This window comes from Parus major, chromosome 5 (genome assembly GCF_001522545.3).
Source record: "Parus major isolate Abel chromosome 5, Parus_major1.1, whole genome shotgun sequence".
Classification (NCBI taxonomy): Eukaryota; Metazoa; Chordata; class Aves; order Passeriformes; family Paridae; genus Parus; species Parus major.
In genome coordinates, this window is record NC_031774.1 from 3,726,420 (window position 1) to 3,751,283 (window position 24,864).

Consider the following 24,864-nt stretch of genomic DNA (forward strand, 5'->3'; position numbering starts at 1 on the left):
GGGCCGTAATGGCGACCAACGCCTTCCCTGAGGGAGCGGGCGCGAGGCAGAAAACGGTGCGGAGCAGAAAAGGCGCGAAAAAGGCGGGCCGCGAGCGCCCACGCCCTCAATCCCCACTGGCGCGCGCCGCCCCGCCCCGCGCACGCGCAGACGCGCCCAACCGTCCCCGCGCAGTCCGGTTTGAACGGCTGAGGGGAGCGCGGCCGCCATGGACGGACGGTGTTCCCGCATCCCCGTGCACTCCCGGTTCTGCCGCCCCGAGCCGTCCGCAGGTGAGTGCGGGGCACGGAGGGAGGCCCGGGGGCACTGCTGGAGAGGTTCGGCCGAGAGCTGCAGCAGAGAGCTGGCGTTAAGGAGCTCCATCTCTGCCTGGCTACGTGAAGGCTGTTGCAGAATCTAATTAGAAGCTTTATTCCACCGTTTCTTCCCTATTTAGGATTTAGGTTAACCCTCAGCCTGCTGTGTGTACCCTCCACCGGCTGAAGGAAGCGGCACATTGATGTGAAAGATGCTTCATTCACAGTCTCTTTACTTTTCTAAATATTTTAATGCCGCTTACAGCACTTTATAGCATTTTATAAGCGGAAAGCACCCAGGATTAGCGTTCAAAACATGGAAGTTGGGCTAAATCGGTGGAAGCTCTGCATCGCTCTAATGTAAATGTGCTCATGGGTGTGTCATTTGAAAAATATATAACTTGAGGAAGAAAAAGCAATTTCCTAAGCCCACTAAGTGAACAAAGCTTTATATACTCAAACAATTGTGATTTAAGAGAAATAAACTCCACATAAAACGCTAGTTTTCTATGTTTTTTTTCGTAGCTATTTGCTCATAGCAAAATATGGAGGTCTCTTAACAGAGTTTCATGTGGCATATGTTTGTTTTGCTTCCAGTATTGAACAACAACCTTGTGGCATGATGTCTGCTTGATGCTGAGACTTTCTTTGTTGTATATTATCATTTCAGACTCTCATTAATGCTAGCCTGGTAATTGTATTTTAACACTGTCCACATCTGACCTATTTGTGGCTTATTCTGGACACTTAATCCTGGGTAAAACTTGAGGACTGCTCTTAGTTACTTCTACCTTAAAGTCTCCATTTTATCCAGATATAACTGCTTTACCTCAAATTAAAGGCTTAAGAGACCTTAAAGGAGGTTACTTCTAGGCTGAGGTGTTTTCACAGTTGTCTTTTTCTCACAGAATTGCAAGTGGCTTTTCCTTCAAAGAGAAAATGTGCCAGCAAAACATCAGATCCAAAGTTCAGCGGGGTTCCCAGTCTTCAGCTTGTCTCAAACGTTACAGTGGACAGTGTCTTCAAGGCTGCAAACCAAGGGTAAATCAAAGCAAAATATCAACGGATTTAGTTGGCAGATGTCCTAATGATGCCTCATTTTGCACCTTTTGTCAAACTAGCGGGCTTGGTGATCTGCAGGAACACAGCAGTCTTCTGGTAATTGTATTTTATCTCTCTTTTAAGGTTGCCTAAGTCTGACAAGAGAGTGGAACCGGTTCCAAAGAAGACAGTGGCAAGGCGGTATGTCCCTCCCATCTCTGTTAGCTGTCCCTGTGCTGTGGTGTTCCCCTGTGGAGGGCTGCAATGAGCTCTCTGTGGGAACTGCCAATGGTCAAATAAGAGATTTTAGGCTTCAGGCGTTAGCTTGAGCCTGTGTGAAGCCAAGTCACATAACTTTCTCAGACTGGCCTGAGAAGAGTGGCTTGGAAAATCATAAGGAGGAATCAAAAGAGTCCTTGGAAGAAGCAAAACAACCTTTGCAGGTGTTGTTTGGATCCTTGTTGCTTACTTGCAAGAGACAGTCAAGAGGCGGTGTTCCCAATTGTCCAATGATGGTGGTGTGTTGATCTAATGACCAATGAGAGTTTTACCTCTTGGACCTTCTTGGACCTGCTGATAAAAGATCTGGAATAATAAAACTTGCTCTCTTGTACAACCCAGCAAGAGAGTCTGTGTCATGCATCTGCCGTTTCTTATATAGCACAAGCTCTCACCTATGTGCAGCTTTCCTGACAAGTTTTCTAGTTAAATCTGTTGGTCAGAAACAAAAGCAAACACTTAAAAAAGGGCATAGTTGTGAAACTAGGAGGTGTGCAACACTGGTATTTTTTCCCCTGAGTCTTTGCCCGTTAACTCCACAGCCCTCTCGGCAGACACCAACTAGAAGCAGAGCTGAAAAAGAAGGATCAGTTGGTGGAAACACTCAAAAAACAGCTAGCAAGAGCAGAGGTAAGGATAGGAGAGAAAGATAAATAGATCTTTATTTTATAATTCCTATGTTCTGATCCATAGAGTCATGTTAAGGATTGTCTCGCTTGTTTTCTTGTCTTCATCAGAATGTCTTTGTATTCTTCTGCAAGTTGTTTTCCCATCTGCTCAGCTCTGGGGAGGCCAAACTGGGAATACTTTGTCTGGTCCTGGGCTCCTGGTACAAAAGAGATATGGATGTACTGGACAGAGTCCAAGAAAGGGCCACAGAGATGGTTAAGGGACTGGAGGAAAGCCTGAGAGAGCTGGGACTGTTCAGGGACTTCTGTTTCAAATAGACCTGATCTTGTGGAATCAGGTTGAGATTCAGAATTGGCACTTTATTATTCCCTGGCTCTCCCAGATAACTATAGGATATGCCTAGTGCTACTTCTGTCATGTACAGGAGTCCCTCCTGGTAATGTACAGCTGTAAAATCTCACTTTATTTTCCACTTCTCAATCTGTGGGACGATCATTCCTCTCATCTCACAGCTTGATTTTCTTAAGAGCCTCTGAGACTTCCTATGAAATGTTTCCAAAGCTTTTGACACTATCAGCCAGATCACCCTAATCCACATGATTATTGATCCTCTTGAAGAATTGCATTCAACTTGGGAGGTTGATCAGCTTACCAATTGCCTGGTAATATCTGGATCGTGTAGGGAATAATGCTGTGGCTTAAAGACGTAAGACAGCCTTTTCTTCACAATGTTTATATGCTCCTCCATGTGTACATTATTTATCTAAAAAAAAAAAAAAAAGGAGCACAAGAAAAGATAGAGTTGCCTAAAAGGAATTCCTCCATGATCAGCTTTTCTAGCAATTGGTCTGATGTGTGGATGTAATAAATGTATTAATCCTGTCAAGAAGCTAGAGCAAGGACCTGCAACAGCTTAATTTTCTGTGGTGATAGAGACAGAATGCAAGGTCTAATTCTTGCTGCCAAGTGCAGCACTTGTGAACTTGCTATTGTCAGTACTACTAAGGAGAAGAAAATCTCCTTGGAAACTTGCCTCACTTACAGCCTGTTTTAATGGCAGGGCACTATTAGGGAGTTAAAGAAGAATGAAGGGCTGGTCCAGGAAGTTGAGAAGCTCAAGAAAATTCAGGAGACTTCTATGATGATTATAGAAAGCAGAAACATCAATCCTGGTAGGGGTTTTGCACTTTGCTTACATCCTGGCACTTCTCCAGAATGTTTTTTTTCTCTTCTGTTGTAACTATTCATAAGAAATTTGGACTTCCTTTTTTAGGGAATATTGCTGGAATTCTGGGGTCTGGGGATTTGAGGGAGTTTTTTGTGGCTGAAGAGAGCTGTTTCCTATAGAAGGCCCTGGATAAACTAACTTAATATTTCTTGCTGTGGAAAGTTACTTTGAAAAGTTGTTTGTTCTCAATGTAATGTGATATATTAGAGGTTTACTAATGCATCTCCTGAATTACTTACAGGTGGAAACATAGAGGAAGAAAAAGAGATACGTGCTTGCAGGGAAAAGACAACAGTAAGAAAAGCTTGAAATGGCCTTGAGGGGTCTGTGTGCCCCTACCCTTCTCTCCTGCTGCTGAAACAGCTGAGACTCACAGTTATTTGCATCATTTTAAAAGTAATTTTCCTTTTGACTCTCCAGATGCTGACTCAGAAGGTCACAGAAGAATTGAAGCTGTATTGTCACACAGTTGCAAAAGAGAAGGAGATGCTTGAGGTAAGACTGACTCAACCAGGCAGCGCCAGGCTCTCAAGGAGGTTATTTTTCTTCTCCTAGTCCTCCTTTCTCCAGGTGAACCAGATGAAAACCTGCAGTGTTCCTCTTTCAGTATAAACACGCTTGTTAAGGAAACTGTTATTCCCCATTTAAATAGAGGGATCCTTCAGCCTGGTTGTTGTTCTGGAAGTCAGATAATTTGATTTCAATTGGAAACTGTTGCAGAGCAGTGACCCTGGGTAATCATCGGGAGAACTGAGAAGTGTGCAAGCACAAGTGCCTTCAATTACTACCAATATACAGGCCAAAATATTACAGTTTAATGACAAATTACAGTTCTACAATTCTTGATAAGAAGTCCAAGAACTAAAATATAACTGTTATAGGAGACTTCCTAAATTTTCCTCATAGAAAAATTTACATTTTCCACAAGCAACCAAGGTAAAAGAAATCCCAGACTTATACGAGAAAGAGCTCAGGTGCTTTAGGACTTGGCTTTTCTGTTCCTTACTCTGGTGTTAGTAAAATGTGGTGTGCACTGACTTCTCCACAGACAGCGATGGCCAAGTGGAAATCGGCCCTAGAGGAAAACCAGCGTTCCCTGGAGAAGCACTCCCACTTCCAAGCTCAAATTAAGGAATGGACAGCCACGCTTGAAGCGCTGGGGAATATCCTGGCAATGTGAGGCACGAGGATGGACTGGGATTTTTGCTTTTTCACCCCTAGTTCAGCGGTCCCTGTTTGTCAAGCCTAGTTCCTGCTGTTTCCTCCCGGGGTAGGGACGGACGGGGGCCTGAGGCAGCAGCGAGGGCTCGCCTGGTGTCGGGGATCACCGCTCTGTTGTGTGTCCGGTGTTGGGTTTGGTTGATTAAAGGTGCAGCAAGAACTCGGGCTCGGCCGCGCCGGGAGGCGGGCGGGGCGGGGCGGGGCGTGGCCGCGCCTGCGCGCGGTGCTGCGGCGGGGAGCGGCCATGGCGGCGGCGGTGCTGGGGCGCGCGGCGGGCGGGGCGCGGCGCTGGCGGGCGCTGGCGGTGCCGCGGCGCGGCGGCGCGGGGCTGCCTGTGGACGACACGGTGAACGGGCTGAGCGCCGAGCAGCGCCAGGTACGGCCCGGGCCGGCGGGCCGCGGGGGTGTGACGGGGCGGGCGGGCGCCGATTGGCCGCGGCCGGGCAGGGCCGGCCAATCCCCGCGCGTGCGGCGGGGGCGCGGCCCCCGGGAGCGACCGACCCGGTCCGGCCCGGCCCGCGAGGCTCCGGCGCGGAAGAGCGCGCTGCGGGAGCGGACCGCCCCTGCGGCCGCGCTGGGCCTGTTGGATCGGCGAGAATCGTCAGAAACGTGATCCTCCAAGGGACGCTGTGGCGGAACGCTCATGTCGCAATCTCCCAAAAGAAGTGTCGCAGCTCTCCCAGCTTGTTGTACAGCCCAATGGGGCGCTTGAAGATTTAGGATGGTTCTTAGAGCTCATTGCAGGTTGCGGCTTTCCTGCAAGGGGCAACGAGTCTCTGTTTTGGTGACCAGTCACAGGAACCCAGGGAAAGGCAACAGCTGGGTCAGGGGAGGTTTAGGCTGGGTATTGGGAAAAGGCTCTTCCTCCAGAAGCTGTTTGGGCACTGGAACAGCTCCCCAGGGAATGGTCACAGGCTGCCAGAGCAGCACTTGGACAACGCTCTCAGGCACGGGGTGAGATAGTTGGGGTTTCCTATGCAGGGCTGGGAGTTGGACTTGTTACCAAAAACCTCTGAAAACGCTGGGGAAAGTAAGACTCTAAACACTGTCGTTAGTGTTTGTGTGGCTGACAAATTTCTGACCTTCACACCAAACCAAGACACAAAACTTTCTCACTTACACATTTTTAGCAAAGAAATTAATGTTTACTGGTTCTAAGTTGCATCATTCTCTTTATTAATTAGTATTCTGTCCTCTATTGGTTATTGATTTCTCACTCTTCATGCTAATCTGGCCCACTTTCTTCAGTCCTTTTATCATTTTTTCTTAAATGGGGAGTTTCCAACTTTCTAAGCTTCAGTCTCCTCTGTGTCTTCTGGTTGCTCCAACACATCTTTGAAGGGCCATAAATTGAAGATACCAGGTGTCCAATCTTCAACTCCCTCAGGCTTTGTTTATTGGAGCTTCTCAGGATTAGTTTTAGCAAATTTAAGGTTTCAGTGATTTAATGATCAAAGTATCAATAAGTGTCTGAGGAAAAGAAACGTAACTAGTGCTGACTACAAGTAGGCATGCTTCCAGTTTAACACAGCTAATGAAAAATTGGGAAAGTTAGGTCATTCCAACAGACTGATGATCCTTGTGGGTCCCTTCTAGCTTGGAATGTTCTGTGATTCTATGATCCTTAGCTTTGCTGTGTTTTTCTGTGTGCAACAGCAGCCAAGTGCTGACCATTCCAGATGTGTTCCCTTCTGCCCCAGTGCTTGGAGTGAAGGGCAGTGTCTTCCCAGGGCTGCTCCACACAGGCTCCTGTCAATGAAACACTGGAGCTACAGCCTCACTTTCCAGATAATTCTGATGGTGCAGGCATATGGATCTGCAAAATAAACTTACTTGTTCTTCTTTCTTGCTACAGAATTATTCCTTGTCACGTGTGTGTCAATGTTTATGGTCTTATCAGCTTGAACTGATGTTTATTTGTACTTCTATATTCAGCAGATGTAAAAGAAGGTGTAAAATATTCCTCTTGTTCCTATATATCTGGTGGAAAAGCTAAAAAAAAAAATCAGAAATAATCTTCAGGAGTATTAGTGAAACTGTGAATTGAAAGCAATACAACTGTTATAAACTGGCCTAGGGTATCAGGGCTGCCTGTCTTAAGTCCATGAGTCCATCCTCAATCTCTGATTAAGATTTTATTATTATTGTTGTTGTTGTTTTAAGCTTGTTTTAATTTATTTTAAGCTTTTTGCTGGAGTATAACGCAGTCAGCTTTGTCACAGTGGCAAGATATCTAATGGCTTTTGGGGTTCTTTTTAAGTTTCTAAGTCTAGCAGTGGGGAGAAAGTTTGTTTGGTAGTACTGGAATCCAGGGTCTATGTGACTGGAAATTTAACATAGCTTCTCAAGTGTAAAAAAGAGGATGCTTAGGTTTTGGGGCTCGGAGAAATGCAGAGGAGTGTGGGCATATTCAGATATGTTGCTCCTGCCCAATATGCAGGTTCTGGTTTAACAGCTCAGGATTTAAGTCTTTAAAATTGTTGCTTCACCAGAATTAATGTGTGGGAATAAAGAATCAAAAAGGGGGGAAAAATGGATTATTAAACTCTTCCATAAGATCCAGACCAAGTTTTTAAATCTTCCTGTTAAAAACATTTAAGATACTGTATATATTTTGTTAGTATGCATATAGGCTTCTGTAACATGTATGTAAGTGTTCAGAGTTTACAATTAAGAAAAAATATTTTGGATTTTTAACACTTGGATCAATGAACATTCTTGGCTTTATCAAATTTCCACAATGTAGAAGGTGGTAAGGTAAATAATGTAGTTCCAGTTTGACACACAATTAGTGTAATTTTAATTAATATCTCTGCTTATTACAGGCATCTGCACGTAAAGCTGTAAGCAGCTACTGGATGGGTTTAGCACATTATAAACTCAGTTCATCAACTTCCAAGGTTCCCTGCTCAAAAATTTGCCCGAAACCCCAGTGCAGGCAGGAGTTCAGGAACATTCTCTCATGTCAGGGTACAATTGAGGTTAAATGCTGAGAGGGACTAAAGGACATCAGCTCCTTTTTAAAAGACTAAAGAAATGCCCCTTTTATGTGGTATTTCAGCCAGTAACCTGATCCATGGGTTTGCTTATGGTCTTGTGCTTCTGGGTTTGGGTTGCTGGAGTGGCCTGGTGAGGGAATGCTGGCAGGATCCAGGGAAAGAAGACAACTATACATCACTGAGATGTAACGGATGTGTTTTTCCTCCCCTCTTTTCTCAGCTTAGACAGACCATGACAAAGTTCTGCCAAGAGCATTTGGCTCCAAAGGCCCAACAGATTGACCAGGAAAACGAATTCAAAGGCATGCGGGCAAGTATTTCATGTGTGGTTCTGAAAGCCTCTCGGGCTTTGATCTCTGCATTAGTCCAGACAATCCCAAGCCACACCACAGGAACATGTGCATTAACTTTTCAAACTTAAAAGCCACAGAGAAAACCTTTTTTTGATTTCCTGTTTTATCATTTGTTACCAACTTTTAGCAACCTGGGGCAGAACCCAGCTCTAATAGTTATAATAAAGATTGATAATGGCCTCGTTTGGATTCTTATCATGAGATTTCTGCCTGTCTGTTCTGGCTCCTTCCCCAACATGTGCTTTGTATACTCCTGGCTCAATCCCTTTCTTGGACATGAATTTCCTCTCAGGTTTGCTGTGAAAATATTGTGTGCAAATGTTGAAATGTGGAGTTTGACTGTTGAGCTGAAACTTGCTTTTCTAATAAACCCAACAAATTCTGTGCCGTGGGGTGCTTTGATCGATGGGAATGAGAGATCTGACTATTGTTTTTTTGTAGACTCCACAAGACTCAAAAAGCTCTAAACATCTGCTAGGATTTCCCAGAGTTCTGATGTTGACATTTCCAGGGATGTATGTGCAGCTTTGAAGTGAAATGTATAAATTTAGCCTGGCATTCCAGATGTCATCCAGAGCTATTGTATGATATGATTGTACTTCTTGAAGTCTCTGGAGATATTCCCTGATAATTATTGATGGATACCGAGGCCACATGACAAGCACTCACCTATGTGTCCACCACACAGCAGAGGAAGAGAGTTCCACAAGAAACAGGACACGTGTGGGCCTCCCTGGTGACATTCTTTGCCACTGTCTTTTGTCATGGCTGTAACATTCCCATTTTTTTAAGCTCCCCCAAGGAGGCTTCCTTGGCTCTAATTGCCAGCTCCTGTTTTACTGGAAGAGTTTCAAAGTTCCAGCTCATAGCAATGCTTTAGATTTCCAGGGTTTTGGTGATGGATTAACACAGAAGTTTTCCTTAGAGTGGGCAGAGAGTTAAATCTTAGGAGGTGTCCTTACAGAATTAAATTTAGGCGTGTGAACTTTCACTGAATTCCACAATCTCCTCCCATGTATACCATAACTAGAGTCCTTAAATCTGTGTGGTTTTTCAGTTCCGAGGATGGAGCTGCAGTGCAGGAGGAACAGGTATTATCCCTCGTTCTCATGATATCTCACAGATAAACAGATGTGTCCAGTGAACTACCTGGGGAAACTTGTTATGCTGATGCCCAGACTGCCAGTTTGGGCTGACTGCTTGTTCTGTATTTGTAGGACTTCTGGAAGAAACTTGGAGAATTGGGAGTTCTGGGGATCACAGCCCCTGGTAAGTCTCTTCCGATCTTTTACCTTCCGATGGGTGATTCCTCAAAAGAGAGGCTACTTAAACTCTCACTTTCCAGTTCACAACAGCCTTGTCTGTGATGTGGCATCCATTTTGTCCTATCTTTGTGTTTTAAAAAATTTTCCCAACTGTTCTTCTCTAACTTTGAATCCTCTTTCCTTGTTAGACAAAATGCCTTTCACAATTTAAAAGCACTGCTCTGAAATGGTTTCTCCAGATGTAACACATGTAGCTGAAACGTATTTGTGCCTTTCTAATATGAAGCAAGTTTTGAAGAAGGAGAGCTAGAGATAAAAGTATCCCAGAACAAACATCCATCTGTAATGGGAGAAGTCAAAGTGTCTAAAATAATGCCTTGAAAAGCTGTGATAACTAATGGGGAGCTGACCACAGCCAACCAGTCAGAAAAAAAAATCAGGGGAAATCTTATTCAGCCTCGTGCAGGTTAGTGAAAAGTGTTGTGATGAGTGTTACAGATGAGTGTGATTGTGCTGAATGCACCAAGGCAGGGTAATGAGGAGAAGCCCTTAGTGGAGAAAAGCAGCTGATGGGGCCTTTCTTTCCCTATGGAAAAATCTGTTTTCTAGATGTGGCTGTGCAAAGGCTCTGCAGAATCCAGCTGAATAGCAATGCGTCAGAATAATGCCTCTGCCTCGCTTTCAGTGCTGAAGGATTCTGCATTTCTGCTTTCTCTCCTCTTCCCCATTTACTGCTGCTCCTGTTTTTCCTCACTCTTACCTTCTTTCTTCTTTGATGTTGTGCCTGAGGCTTACAGCAGTTTCCCACACTATAAATAAGCCATCCCCTCACGAGCCTTGTCCTTCTTGATTTCCTCAAAGGTTTACCTCTCAAACCCTCCTACACCCAGGATTTTTCCCTTTAATTTGGATTGTGGAGTTGTGTGTTTCTTTATTGACATAGGTTTTGTTGGAGGAGACTGGGATTTAGGATGTGAGGATTGTGTGGAATCTTAGGAGGGTGTACACAATTAAATGGCATGTTTGGGCACCGGTGCCTCAAGTCTGTTAAGGGAACATTTTGAATAACAGTACTGTTTGTTTTCTTCCTAGAACTAAGATAACCGTGGTGTTTGTAATTTTCCATTAGTTTTATAAAGTGCAAAGTGAAGAAATGTAAATATGTAGTTTCCATGGAATGATAATATAGGTATATCATATACAAAGAGTAGCTTTGAAAGGGCAGCATCGTTCGAAATCACTCTATGGTTTGTGTTATATGAGGAGGTGTCTGGCAGGATCGTTTTCCTGTTCCTCTTGTAGTGCAAAGCAGTCCTGGATTTGTGCTGCTCACAGTTACTTCACCTTTCTTGAGGCAAAAGCACCAAACCCAGACATTATATAGGAATTAATAAAAAGCCCTCTTGTTTTGGCATACATGAGAAATTGTTAAGTCCATCTTTTGGGATACTGATAGCAAACCCTTAAACTTGGGTTTGTGGTAGAGAGAAGATTTTAGAGGCTAAAGGGCCGTGCAGATAAAGGCAGGAGTCAAAATGGGGGACATTGCAGAAAAGACCACGTGTGATGCCAGTGGCTATGGTGTTAATTTGAGGAATTTGGGACAGCAGCCCCTGGAGCTGTGCCCTTTTGTCACTCTGAGCATACACAGAGATTTTCTCTTACCCTTGTTGCTTTTGCTTGCAGCTTCCACATTGATGATAAGTAAGTGCTCCCAGTTTATCTGCCCAGTTGCTTCTTGGCCTTCACGTCCTGTTGTAGTGCAGTACAACCTCTTAGCAGTACAACCACTTATTTCCTACCTGGAGAACAAAGCTTTTAGGTTGGGAGGTGACTATATTTGTGTGTACATAAATGTGTTTAGAGGTACATGTATATATACTTGTTTAGGCTGTTGGCTCTTCAAGGCTGTTATGCATTTCTCAGCCTTCTCTTTTTACCTGCCTTCTCTCTCTGATCTACTGTGTGACTGTAATCTTTACTATTAGTTTTAGGCTCAACTCCATGTGCCTAGCTAGGCTCTCAGTGCTGCTCTGTCTTCCTTCATCCTCTCTTGAAATCTACATGCTTGTCACTGATGAATTGCATTTATGGATCATTCTCCTTCTCAGTCAGACACTTATCAAAATTCTGGTGTCCTGCACATTTGTGGGCTTAGAAAAGTTCTTAGTGCCACATTTTTGAGCAGTTTGAGAATTTCTTGTTTAGGGGCAAACATATGTGGATTTTTCAAACCTTGCCTGTGTTCCTTTGTTCTCACCTTAAGGAGGTTGCAACTTGGTGATTTAATCTTTGTGATAATACCAAAGTTGATAAGAAGGAGCCATTATTGTGCAATGTCAGTAGCACGTTCAAGATTTGTCCTTGTGCATCTTCTACATACAACATTACACAAGTGAATTACAGATTATGCTGAAGACAAAATATCCCTGTGGCTTTAAAATGAGAAAAGTGAAATTCAGAGAGGATGGGGAAAGCCAGAAGTGCCCAGCTCAGACCTGGCAACAGTCAAACCCAGAAGCATTCTCAGTGTCTTGGCTCTCACCGGACACTGAGCCCAGCCCCGGGATCTTGTGCACATGGTGGGTAACATGAGCTTTTTCCTCTCTTCCCAGTGGAATACGGTGGATCTGCCCTGGGATACCTGGACCACGTGCTGGTGATGGAGGAGATCTCCCGTGCGTCAGCGTCCGTGGGGCTCAGTTACGGGGCCCACTCCAACCTGTGCATCAACCAGCTCGTGCGCAACGGCAACGAGGCCCAGAAGCAGAAGTACCTGCCCAAGGTATCTGGCTGGAGGAGGGGCAACACTGGAAGGCATTTAGGTTCTGGCTGCAAGGATGACATCTTAAACATCAGCAGATTTTGGTGACCAAACCTTAGGAAGTACTGAACTTGCTAAATTGCCCTTCCTTAGCCTGTCAATTTTTGTCCTATTAATCCCTATTGACCTCATCCCATGCCCAGGTCCTTGTCTGCAGGCAGCATAGCCCAGCTCTGTGGAGCTGTGTTACTAAGGGAGGCTTTGAGGTGAAACTGGAGGTTGTTTTTTTAAATTCCCAAATAATTTTGAGAATGAAAGTCACTCCTTTCTTATTTTATATTCTTCATTTCTCACTCGCCCAAATGCTTGCTTTGGCTGTTAATTAACTACATGTGAAACTTCATCATCACTTTGGGCATTGATGTTGTAACTCAGAAGTGCATTAATTAGATTTCAGTTTTTAAATGCATGTAAAAACAATGAGCACATTGAATCCCAGCTACTGAGATTATCAGTGAAATTATCAGCACAAGAAACTTGATTTAAAGGACGTGCAAAGTGCAGTATCACTTCCTCAAAGCACTATGCAGCCTGCAAATGTGTAACCCCAAATTGTCCTCCTTCCTCAGGTGTATTTTCATGCTTCATTCTCTGCCTTTCAATGAGATGTGAAGTCACTTCAGCTCTGACTTGTTTTGGCTCCTGACAGAGCACTTAAAGATGCTTAACTGGATTTGAACACTTCATGGGGACTTCTGTAGCAATGCACTGAGGGATTGAATTGGTTGAACATATCTTAAGCATTGAGTCTGCTTTTTTTTTAAAAAAGTAGAGGTCAATGGGAGGAGAAGAAAGTACACAGGGAGGAAAAAATAAGGCAAGGAGGAAAGGGTGGGATGAAATAACAGTGAAGTGGAAGCACCAGCTCTGCCAGAGCCTGGTGTGAGCAGGCGCAGGAAGAGGGTCCATCTGCTGTTGTGGGGTGAGTGTGGGGGGACTGGGCTATGAGAACATCATAGAGAACTTTCCCATCCCTTTTCACCCCCTCGTTGGCCATTTGTGTTCACCGGCTCCTGTTTGCGTAAAAGAGCAGCAGAAAGCCCAGGCAGGAGCAGGGGACAGGCATATGGCTGCCTGCATGGCTCCTTGGCACCTTCCTCATATGTTGTGCAAGCAGGGCTGTGCTTGTCTAGCTCAGACAGAGCTGAGTCACCCTTCTCATCCCACCGGGATTTGGTTCTGTTCCCTTGGCACAGGGCAAGGGAGCTCCTTGCTTGTGCTGTGCTGGGAACAGCAGCTCTCCTTTGAGTTCTTGCAGAGAACAAAAACTGTGGAGGTTCAGTGCAGGAAAACAGGCAGAGGGGAGCTAAAGAGCAAACACAATGCTGCTGATCTTCATCTCTTGCTAATACTGTCTTTTCTTCCAGCTAATTAGCGGGGAGCACATTGGAGCCTTAGCCATGAGCGAGCCAAATTCTGGCTCTGATGTTGTGTCCATGAAGCTGAAAGCAGACAAGAAAGGTAAAGACTGTCCCATGCTGTCCAGGGAGGTGCTGGAGGCCCCATCCCTGCAGGTGTTCAAAGAACATTTGGCCATGGCTCTCAGTGATCTGCTCTGGTTCACGAGGTGGTGATGGACCAGAGGTTGGACTTGATGATATTGGAGATCTTTTCCAACCTAAGTGACTCTGGGAAGCCTGTTAGGGAGTTAATGGAGTGGTAATTCAGTGTTGCTGTCATGAGCTAACAGATTTCATCTCTTGGCTTCCAGGAGACTACTTTGTTTTGAATGGGAACAAATTCTGGATCACCAACGGGCCGGACGCAGATGTTCTCATCGTCTACGCTAAAACCGACATGACCGCTGTCCCGGCCTCCCGAGGCATAACCGCCTTCATCGTGGAGAAGGTAGGTTTACTGATTCCCACAGGGTTTGAAAGCAGAATCCTTTATCCTAACTGCCTCATTTGGAAGTCAGCTGGTTTTCTTTCCATAATTGCCAGCCTCTTCCTCAAAGACAAACTACGTTTCTGACTTTCAGTCAGGAAAGGAAGCTTTAATAAAATAAAATCTGAAATCAGTAAACCTTCTGATGGACATAACTTCATTATTTGAATAGTTCAGTTACTGGCACAGCTTCCAGCCCTTGCTGTAGGAGAGCCTGTGTTGGCAGCTGTCCAAATAATTTATTTGTTTGCTGTTTATGTGTATTAGAAAATGAGTACACAGGGTTCATATGTGTGTGTTTCTCTGTCCATTTGTTTTCTCTGCACTTGCACTTAGACCTGATCTTTCTGAGGTCACTTTATCTCCCTCCTAGCACCCTACACATGTTCCTGTGGTCAGGGGAATTTCACAGATCTCGAGATTTTCTTTAGCCTCTCAGAACTGAGATGTGAAATGTATTTTTACTGCCTTGACTTTGCAGGGAATGCCAGGTTTCAGGACAGCCCAGAAGCTGGATAAGCTGGGAATGAGAGGGTCTAATACCTGTGAATTGATCTTTGAAGATTGCAAGGTCCCTGGTGAGTTGAGCTCAAATGATGGTGGTTTCCTGTCTTCTTGATCAGATAAATTGGATCACTAATTACACACATGTTCAGCCTGTGACCTGGAGGGCTTTGCAGATGCTTATCTGCTCTCTGGCAGCCTCTGAGGGAGCTGGTGGAACTGGAAAAGTGCAATCTGCTGGATTGCAGGGAGGGAGCACATCACTTGTCAGGTCACTGCTCTTTCACCCTCATGGACCTAATTCTTAACCACTGCTTCTCCAAAGCTCTGCTAAGGCTTCCCAAGAAACTTGTTTCCATTAGAACTCTTGTCTTGTATGGAGGTGAGCTACGTTGCTCTGAAGGTTTTTTCACTGCAGACATTGCAACAGGCTTTTGTAACATTTCTCAGTTCTTTTGGGGTCAGGGCCTGAAAATGGACATCCTTTCCCCGCTGGTTAATACAGCAGAGGCCTCTGTAATAGCAATATTTGTTATTCCAGTGGCAATTTTTGTTGATAGTAAAATTCTAGGCTTTCTAGAACAAATGGGGAAGATGTCTTATCCAGAACCCTAAAAATCCTAATTGCATATTTGCAGTGCAAGGAGCTCTCCTGCTCCCCATATACACCTTCAAAAGCTAAAGTGGAAAAGTTTCAGTGAAGTCTGACATTTCTAAGTGTATTGGATCCCTCCACCCTGAAGTCATAAAGGCCCCAGTGCTCTGATCATGTCCCAGGAATCATCCACAGGTAGCAGCATGTTCTCGTGGAAAGAGGATGATGACGTGGAGAAGCACATCACTGCAGGGTTGGAAGTTAATGCACTTGGCACTGTGGCCATTAATGCTCCTTCTGATCTTTGGCTTTGGAAGCTGAAACAGTTTTTTCCAGGAAATGGTTCAGGCTGTTCAGTCATTTTTCATAGAATGCCAGGATGGTTTGGGCTGGAAGGAACCTTAAGGTCATCCAGTCCCACCCCCTGCCATGGGCAGGGACACCTTCCACTGGCCCAGGTTGCTACTCTCCCCAGTGAATACAGGCCCTCAGCAGCTTGTCTGAGTTTTGCAGATAAATAAATCATATTTCCTTTGCTCTTTGCAGCTGAAAATGTCCTGGGGACACTGAGCAAAGGAGTCTACGTTCTGATGAGTGGATTGGACCTGGAGAGGCTCGTGCTGTCCGGGGGCCCCCTGGGGTAAGGGTTTGTCATCTTTTATAGGTTGTAAGGCCAGAAGGGTCCTTGGTGATGGCCAAGCCTGATGGGGATCCCTTGGGGCCCACAGCTCTTGGTAGGGTGGATCCTGGATGGAGAACTGGGTTACTGGGGCAGCAGAAGAGGAGAGGCTGGGTCAGAGGTAGGAAGGAAGCAAGCAAGGTGCAAGGTGTGGCTGCTGGGTGTCCCAGTCAAAACCAGCACAAAACTCCAGCACCAGCACAGCTGCTCAACTGGATTCTGCTGGAAGTGTTCAGGGCCCTCTCAGCAGCCACAGCTCACTCAAATGTGCTCTGCCTCATCCTTGAGCTCTCAGCTCCTCATGCAGTGGTTTTCCAATTTGCAAGCATCTCTGTGGACCCCCCTGCAAGGAGCAAGGGATGAGAGAAGCAATGCCAGAAATAATGTTTGCAAGTCTGCTTGCCAGTGTCCACTGACCCTTCAGAGCAGGCTTTGGAAATGTTCAGTCTTGATAAAAAATTTCCAGAGATATAAATCTGCTTCAGTCCCCAGTTGCTGGCTTGTGTATCCCTATGTTATTATTCAGGGAATAACCAGCTCGTTTGTGTTATCAATTCCTTAGAATCTAACACTCTGTCCAGAGACTCACAAACTGGTTTATTCTTCATTTATTCAATCCTTAAGCTCCCCAGTAATTATTGGCACCCCACAGTCCTTTTGTCCTCCCGAGTGGTCTCTCTGGGCTAATCCTCTTGTGGAAAGACCAACTTCCACAAAGCAGCAGGAGGATTTTTTCCCCCCCTTGTTCTTACCTGTGCTTTTTTTTTTTTTTATGATGTTGGCTGGTACTCCTTGAGCTGAGGGGCTGTGGAGATAAGAGGCAGCACAAACTGTCCTGGCTGTGGTTGTGAGAAAGCTCTTCAATTCTCAGTCCCCTGAATTAAAAGGACAGAGCTTCCCACAGGATGTCCTAAAAGAACACTGGGGAGAAATATGGGACCTTTGGATTTTATTCTTGGCCTTGTTTGAGTGGAGCTGTAGGAAGACAGCAGGATATCACTTTAGCTATGAGAACCTTTTTGCCTTGGGTTATGCTTCCAAAGTTAAATCATTATTAAGTAATAAGTTCTGCTGTTTCCCTTTTCCTTCTGCTCTTCTTAGGCTCATGCAAGCTGTTCTTGACCATGCAATTCCATACCTGCATGTCAGAGAAGCATTTGGACAGAAAATTGGTCACTTCCAGGTGAGGCAGAATAGGAATTGGGAATTTTTGTCCTCTTTTCTCTTTAAAACTGAAAAGATTGAGAGCTTTGTTGTGGCGAGGGCTTTGCATGGAGAAGGTGCTGGGGCTGCATGATGTTAAAATGATCACCTGGGCTTGTGGAAGGTTCCTGCTCATGGCAAGGGGATGGAACTGGATGAACTTTAAGGTCCCTTTCAACTCAAAAAATCCTAGGTGTGGTGAGAAGGTGAAAAGACTTCTGAGCCTGCTGCTCCCCTGAGGTCGCTGTTGGTGGGTGAAGGACTGTGGCTGATGTCTAGGGGTCTGTGAATTAACAGAATCTCCAGCTGCCTCATGTCTGCTGGGCCCATATCTCCTCCCCTGTCTAGTTTTTCTGAGGTATTTTGGGGAGCAGGTGGCCCTGCTCACTCGTGTTAATTAATGTCCCTTGTCTTTGGGCCGTGCAGCTCATGCAGGGCAAGATGGCAGATATGTACACGCGGCTCATGGCCTCCCGCCAGTACGTCTACAACGTGGCCAAAGCCTGTGACCAGGGCCACTTCAACCCCAAGGTGAGCTCAACTCCTGCCTGGGCTGTGTGTCCTGGGGCAATTCCTCCAGTCCCAGAGCCTCAGCTGGGGGGAGCCTCTGTACAATGAGTCCCTGTAGCCCAAAGGGTCTTTTTTTCACACCTAAAGTACCTTTTTTCACTCACAAATTAAAATTAAGCCTCCTTCTACAAGGCAAGAGATTTAGCAGCATCAGTGGGTGTTTATTGGAAGCCCGGAGAGAAGTCCTGGCTGTTGTAAGGGCTGTAGCAGTTGTTACAGGTGTTGTCACCCCCACCTGTGTTAGAGGAGGATGTTAAATGTTTAATAATGGGAACACAGCTCTGCATCCCAAAGCAAATCACACTGGTCTCCTGGGGGATTGATGTGCCTTTGTGAGAGAGCCAGCTTCTCTGGTGCACTTCTTATTTTTATCCTTCTTCTGTCTTCACGTGGCCTTTACAGACCTGCTGTGAGTGTTCTATAATAACAGGGACACTGCTGGAGCTCCCTGTCCCTGTACTTTGTGATCAAGTAGTTCTAGGTTTTTAGCAGGTATCTGTAGAGAGATGGCAGCGTGAGGGCAGCACAGGGACTGGAGATGGGCAGGTGACACCTTTCCTGACCGTCCCATTGTGACTGTCCCGTAGGACTGCGCTGGAGTGATCCTGTACTCAGCAGAGTGTGCGACACAGGTGGCCCTGGATGGGATCCAGTGCCTGGGTGAGTCACTGATGGCTGGACAGAGCCAAGCACAGTGCAGGAGCGTTTCCCTCTGTCTCTGTTCTCTGCTGTCCCACCCTCAGCCCTGAAATCAGGGTGTGACTTGTGGCTTTTTGTGTGGCAGGTGGGAACGGTTACATCAATGACTACCCCATGGGGCGCTTCCTGCGCGACGCCAAGCTCTATGAGATCGGGGCAGGCACCAGCGAGGTGCGCAGGCTCGTCATCGGCAGGGCCTTCAACGCCATCTTCAAGTAACGCCACCGGTGCAAGGGCAGCACCGTGACCACCACGAGGCCTTGACCGCGAGGCTGGAGCGCACAACTCGGCTTCTTCCTGCCTGCCATTCCAGCATCGTCACTTGTGGAGTCCCCTCTGCCTGCTTTGGGAACAGATGCTGCTGGACTGGGCTTGGACAAAATGAATCAGAGGGTACATGGAAGGAGAAGGGTTTTTTCTCTTTTGTGATCATCCTTATTCATGGTGTTCATGAGCTGTTGATTCTCAGCTTTGCAAGGCAGAGGTTCATCCCCCCACCAGTCAGGCTGGCAGAGGATGTGCAGCCACTCCTGCACACAGAAAGTCAACCCAAACCCACCAAAATGAACAATGAGGGAACAACTTTGTTCTTTCCAAAAAGCCCTGAGTGCCATTGAAAAGTTGGAATTTAGCATATTGCCATTGGAAGGTGAAACCTCCTGCTGTCACCTTCCAATGGGATTAATACCTTCCATTTTAGGAACTTGACACCAACCACATTGTGGGGTTGCAATCATAAGCGTTTAAAGTCATCTGCGCACAAGCAGCGTTTTAGGTGCTGAATCCTAAAACCTCTTTAAATCCCATGCATGTTTCTTTGCAGAATTTCTTTCCTATACTGGCTGCTTCTGGAGTTATTTGGGTGCAGGCCTGAGTCCTTGCTGTGCTGACTGACTGCTCCCACCAGATCATTCTCTCAGGGTTGTCACCATCCGTCACTCTGGGGACAGTTAACACATCAGAGCTGTGTTGTGGCATCCGTGAATGAAGCAGGCAGAAGGGAACTGACTTCTTTGGGGCTTGGTTCCCTCTGAAGGTTGTGGTTTTGGCCAAGCCTGTCCTCACACTCCAACTCCAGGCAGCTGAGCAATGTGTTTGTGAGTGATCTCAGTGCATCTTGTATCCAGCAAATCGGGGCTTAACCGGCTTTTTAAAGGAAATTGCACAGCACCCTGCCAGCCTTTAAGTGTGAATCACCAGTTGAATTGGGCTGCTGGAAATGTGATTGAGCAGTTAATTAAACAGTTGCCATGTTGGCAGTTTTTTCTCAGCAGTTTTAACAAAACTCACCTTCAGCTGTGTGTATTTTTTTGGTTGTAGTTGACTCCTGTCTATTACCAGGTGACAGTAGACTAACACAGAATTTTAAAATGCCACAGATTGAAGACAGTTCACTTTGATTAATTGCCAGGTAGGTCCCCAAGAGTTTATAAAAGTCACAAAGAGCCAGAAAGAGCTTCTGAAGTCCTGGTGGTAGCACCTTCCTCTAAAGCTTCATATTTATTCTGCCTCAGTGGGTGGCTGTCACTCAGGAAGTGTCCCAGGGTTTAATTTCCAGCCTGTCTCTGGATAGAGGGTGGACAGAGGTGCTTTGTCAGGAATATTTTGTTGAGCTGCATCTGGAAATGCTGTGGAACTGAACCTTGAGGTGCACTTCATATGGGAAATACTCGGTGCATTGCTGTCCACAGAGGTAAGAATTTAGTTATGTGACCTGACATTGATGTTTTATCACAAAAAGATTCCTGGATCCATTTCTGACAGAGGAACTTTTCTAAGGAGTGTCAGAGCCATGAGAGGATGGTGTGAGATTCAGATTGTTAAATATAGGTTTTCTAAGGTGGAAGGAACCCAGAGATTTTTAAACCTGTCCTTCAGCACTGGAGAGGTCTGGTTTTAATACAGATAATAAATAACACCTTCACTTTCCAGGCTGATCAGCACCTTGGAGTTGAAGGTAAAATGAATCGATATCTAACAAATCTTGGGACAGGGGCAGGGACAGATTCATAAATCCTCAGTAGGGTTGTGTTATTCAAATCTCACTCCCTTCCACAGCAGCTGCCTTGGGAAAAGGGATGGGAGAGCTTTTCTGCAGAAATGAGGGTTACTCTTTATACTATACTAATAAATTTAGCTTTTGCTGTGGCCTGTGCTCTTGGGGGGGCCCCAGCAGAGGGGAGGTGCAGGCTCTGGTACCCACCAAAGCACATCCAGGCTGGCAGCAGCAGCAGCTACGGTGTTGCTTTCCCTGCCTATCCCTCTGTCTTCCCAAGCACAGCTTTTCCCCATAATTCTCATTTCAAAGAAATAACATTTACAGCAATCATGCGGGCTGTGCTTTAGCTCCTCTGGAGAGCAGCAGAGCTAGCAGGGAAAACACAGGGGGCTCTGCCACTGGATATCATCCGAATGGTTTCTGCTGTGGATATGTGATGGAAATTGCCCTGGCCTGACAGCATTTGGCTGGTGGCAGGGCTGGATGTGCTGCATCTTTCCTGCTTTTCAAGATCCTTGCCCTCTTTGCAGCTGGCTGGCCACTGAGCAGAGAAGGCATGGAGAACAGTGGGGGGAATTATTCATGAAGGTATGCAGTGGGTTGACCCTGGCTGGGTGCCAGGCACCCACCGAAGCCTCTCTATCACTGCCCTCCACAGCTGGACGGGGAGAGAAAATACAACAAAGGTTCTTGGGTAGAAATAAGGATTGGGAGAGATCCCTCACCCCAAAACTGTCAGGCAAAACTGACTTGAATTTGATATGTTAATTGAAATTATTACTAACAAAATCAGAGCAGGATAATGAGGTAACATCTTCCCCCCCACCCGACCCTCCTTCCTTCCCTGCTCTAACTCCTCCCCCCACAGCAGCGCAGGGAGACGGAAATGGTGGTTACAGTCAGTTCATCACAAGCTGTTTCTGCTGTTGCTCAGGGAGAGGAGCCCTTCCCATGCTCCAGCATGGGGTCCCTCCCACAGGAGACAGCTCTCCATGAACTTCTCACAACCTGCTGCATTGTGGGTCATTCTTCCATGGGGTCAGTCCTCCAGACTCAGCCTCCTCCAAGGTGGATCCCCCATAGGTTCACAAGTCCTACCAGGAAACCTGCTCCAGCATGGGCTCTTCTCTCCATGGGTCTGCAGGTCCCTGTACAGGCCTGGGCTTCCTACAGGCTCACAGATTCGTGTAAGGCATCTCCCTGGTCCTCCACAGGCTGCAGGTGGATCTCTGCACACCCATGGGCTGCAGGGGGATAAACTCCTGCACCATGCTCTGTACCACAGGCTGTAGGGGAATCTCAGCTCACACCTGGAGCACCTCCTGCCCCTCCTTCACTGACCACACCACACCTTGCTGTCTGCAGGGCTGTTCCTCTCACATATTCTCACCCTACTCTTGTCTGGACCCAATTCTATCTGCCTAATAAGTTGAGTTTTTTTCTTAAGTATGTTATTCCAGAGGTTCACCACCATTCCTGATAGGCTTTGTCTTGGCCAGTAGCATGTCCATCTTGGAGCTGCCTGGAATGGGCTCTGCTGGATGTGTGGAAACCTCCTGGCAGCTTCTCACTGAAGCCACCCCTGTAGCCCTCTGGGTACCAAAACCTGGCCGTGCAAACCCATGGTACAAGGTAACAGAGTTTATTTCAGCAGTGTGGGATTCAGAATGAGGTTAAATTAGTATCAGGAAGAGAGGGCATAGACTCAAGGTGTACCGGGGAAGTTCAGGTAGGTAGGATATTAAGAAGAATTTCTTTACAGAAAGAGTGGACAGGCACTGAAAGGGGATGTCCAGGAAGGTGAAGGTGATGGAGTTTCCATCCCTGGAGGTGTCCAGGGAATTACTGGATGTGGCACGCAGTGCTTTGGGCTGGGTGACGAGGTGGGGGTTGGGCACAGGTTGGACTCGGTAATCAGCTTGTGGTAGAAAATCTGGGCTCACGCTGAGCTGGGACACTGCCAGTGTTTGATCCAGAAACTCGAGGGACAAGTGGAAGATACAGTGGGGAAGATGGGCTTGGATATCTCCTGTGTTCTGCCTTCTGCTTCTCAGGGCAGAAGGGACCACGGCTCCTTCCAATTTTGGACAAAGCTTGAGTTTAAACAGAGGCTGTGTTTGTAGGGCTGCCTACAGCATGGGAGAACTGTTTGCTTTATGAACACACCAGGGATACAGAGTTAAAATCTGTTTGTGAGGTGAAACTGCTGCAGAGGGTCTGTGGGGCCAGCTGGGCTTACAGCCCCTTTGCCCAGGGAGCCACGGCCCCGTCACAGGGCTGGACTGTGGTTAAAGCAAATCTTTCCTTGTCAAGTGAGGTCAAACCACACCAAGAGGTACAGGATGTGGGAGAGGAACTCATGCTTGCACAGCACCTCAGGCAAGGCAGTGGCTCTCCCCGATCCTCCACAGGGACCTGGGTGTGGTGGTTTACCTCCCCAAAAAGATGTCCTGAGTTCCATTGGGGCTGCCAGATGGGATTTCCAGCCTACTGCATTGCTGTGGGACCACAGGCTCCCTCTCAGCAGCTCCCTGGAGAGCCCCTCTGTCCCCTGCCCTGCCCCACTGCCTGTCCCTCCTGCTTTCAGAGCAGTGGGGAGTTCGAGCACGAGAGTGTGCTCATGTGTATGTGGGACAGAGGATGTGGTTTCTTGCCTGTGGAGCTGGTCCAGGAGCGGAAGGGAGGCTTTGGTAACCTGTGGGAAGGATGGTGTTTCCCTGCCGTGCAGGGCTTTGAGCAATTTCAGTACAGGGTGACACATAACGAAAGTGTCATCGCGTCCTGATTTCACTGTACAGAGATGTGCTGAAGCCAAGCCCTACGGTGATGCTCCATCCTTGTTCACGAGCCTCCCTCCCGCTTCCCTCCTGCAGCCCAGTACGATGTGTTATTCAAAATCCCTGTGTGTTTAGGATCCCGCTCGCCTCAGCCTCCCCGGGGCTCCGGTCAGCGCTCGCTGCGGTTCAACGCCGCCGCCGGATAAGGGACCTGCTGCATTGTCACCTCCGTGTTGCTCATCTGGGTGATGAGTCGGTTTCTTTCCTAGGCTGGAGCGAGAGCCCACGGAGCCACGTGTGTCGGCTGTCACGGATGCAGGCAGAAAGGACGCGATTCCTGCGTCCCGGCCGCTCTGTCCCTGCGTCCCGGCCTCTCTGTCCCTGCGTCCCGGCCTCTCTGTCCCTGCGTCCCGGCCGTTCTGTCCCTGCGTCCCGGCCGCTCTATCCCTGTGTCCCGGCCGCTCTGTCCCTGTGTCCTGGCCGCTCTGTCCCTGCGTCCCGGCCGCTCTATCCCTGTGTCCCTGCCGGCAGCTGCCCTCTCCTCCCGCACAGCTGTGCCGGCCACGCTCCCTTCGCAGCGAGGCACCCGCTCCTCCCAGCCACGGCCTCGCAGGAAGATTAGAAAGAGATTTCTTTTCAGTCTATACAAGAATTCACAACTGTGAAGGGGAGACAAAAACATTCTTGAGCCGAGGGCACAATATTGTGCGAGGGAGGCCCGGGGGGCTGCGGGATTACTGTAGCGCAGCCCAGGGTCGCCCCGCTTGCACCTGCTGTTTGCTGAAAGGCTGATGCTGAGCAACAAGCAGCTGATTCTGAGGCCCAGTTGTCAGCCTGAATGGGGGGAAAAAAGGCTGGAGCAGCGTGCAGGCCAAAGGGAAATGGCAGGCGGCCCAGTGCCAGCGGGAGGAGGGAGCCAGCAGTGGGGGGAAGGCAGCCGGCTCCCCCTTGGCACGTGGAGCTCCGGGCAGACCCGGAGGTGTGGGTCTGCCTGAGGATCTGTCATTCCAAAGGGATCCAGGAGAAAGGGGAGGATTCTGAACCTCGGAAGAGGCTGAAGAGTTTCAGAGCACGAGCTCTCCCCAAACCACCCTGCTGGCTCTAGCGCTGAGCTGCCACAATGGGCAGGAGACGATGTCCCCACCAAACCTGAAACTGAAGTAGCGCTGCCTGCAGGGCACCCTGCCCTTGGCCACTGCTGTTCCTCAAGCAGGAGGAATGGTATTTTTCAGGAAGAATTTCTTCATGGAAAGGGCTGTCCAGCATTGTAATGGGCTGCCCATGGAAGTGGTGGAGTCACCATCCCTGTAGATGTTCAAGGAACAACTGGACCTGGCACTCAGTGCTCTGGTCTGGTTGACAAGGTGGGGCTTGGTCACTGGTTGAACTGGATGATCTTGGACATCTTTTCCAACCTAAATAATTCTGGGATTCTCTGATCCTGCTGTTTCTGCTCACAGCCCCTGCTCTGGTAGGGACAATGACAGATGTGCCCTGCAGCACGAGGATCAGAGTGGCACTTGGATCATTCAGCATTGTCACCCAGAGGTGCTGAGGCACCTCAGTCTCTCTGGGCTCTACAATGAGCACTGAATCACCCTGCTCAGCTCATCCATGGAACATCACTTCTGTCCCCAGCACTGTCCACATGGGGCAGGGCAGAGAGAGAATAGGGAGCTTCTGAAGGGTGTCTCAGTGGGCTGAGTGGCTCGGCACAAGCACAGCCCCCTCCTGTGTGGGGCTGTCTGGTGGCAGAGCTGGGACTGACCAGAGGAGGATTTTCAAGCCCTCTGCTGCAGCTGCCTCCCAGAAGAG

The 24,864-nt window shown here is 47.5% G+C and overlaps 2 protein-coding genes across 2 annotated transcripts; both read left to right on the forward strand.

The window, feature by feature from the left end:
• Positions 1-140: 140 nt before the first annotated feature.
• LOC107205296 lies at positions 141-4,855 on the forward strand. Its single transcript, XM_015629628.2, has 8 exons — positions 141-272; positions 1,205-1,337; positions 1,482-1,538; positions 2,159-2,246; positions 3,307-3,418; positions 3,716-3,768; positions 3,895-3,969; positions 4,523-4,855. The coding sequence occupies exons 1-8, from the start codon at positions 209-211 to the stop codon at positions 4,652-4,654; spliced, it is 714 nt and encodes a 237-aa protein (XP_015485114.1). The 5' UTR covers positions 141-208; the 3' UTR covers positions 4,655-4,855.
• A 68-nt stretch (positions 4,856-4,923) lies between these two features.
• On the forward strand, positions 4,924-20,240 carry IVD (isovaleryl-CoA dehydrogenase). The gene is made up of 12 exons (XM_015632202.2): positions 4,924-5,071; positions 7,915-8,004; positions 9,265-9,316; positions 11,928-12,097; positions 13,504-13,597; positions 13,848-13,984; positions 14,505-14,601; positions 15,669-15,762; positions 16,903-16,984; positions 17,431-17,535; positions 18,162-18,234; positions 18,359-20,240. The coding sequence occupies exons 1-12, from the start codon at positions 4,940-4,942 to the stop codon at positions 18,490-18,492; spliced, it is 1,260 nt and encodes a 419-aa protein (XP_015487688.1). The 5' UTR covers positions 4,924-4,939; the 3' UTR covers positions 18,493-20,240.
• The last annotated feature ends 4,624 nt before the right edge of the window (positions 20,241-24,864 follow it).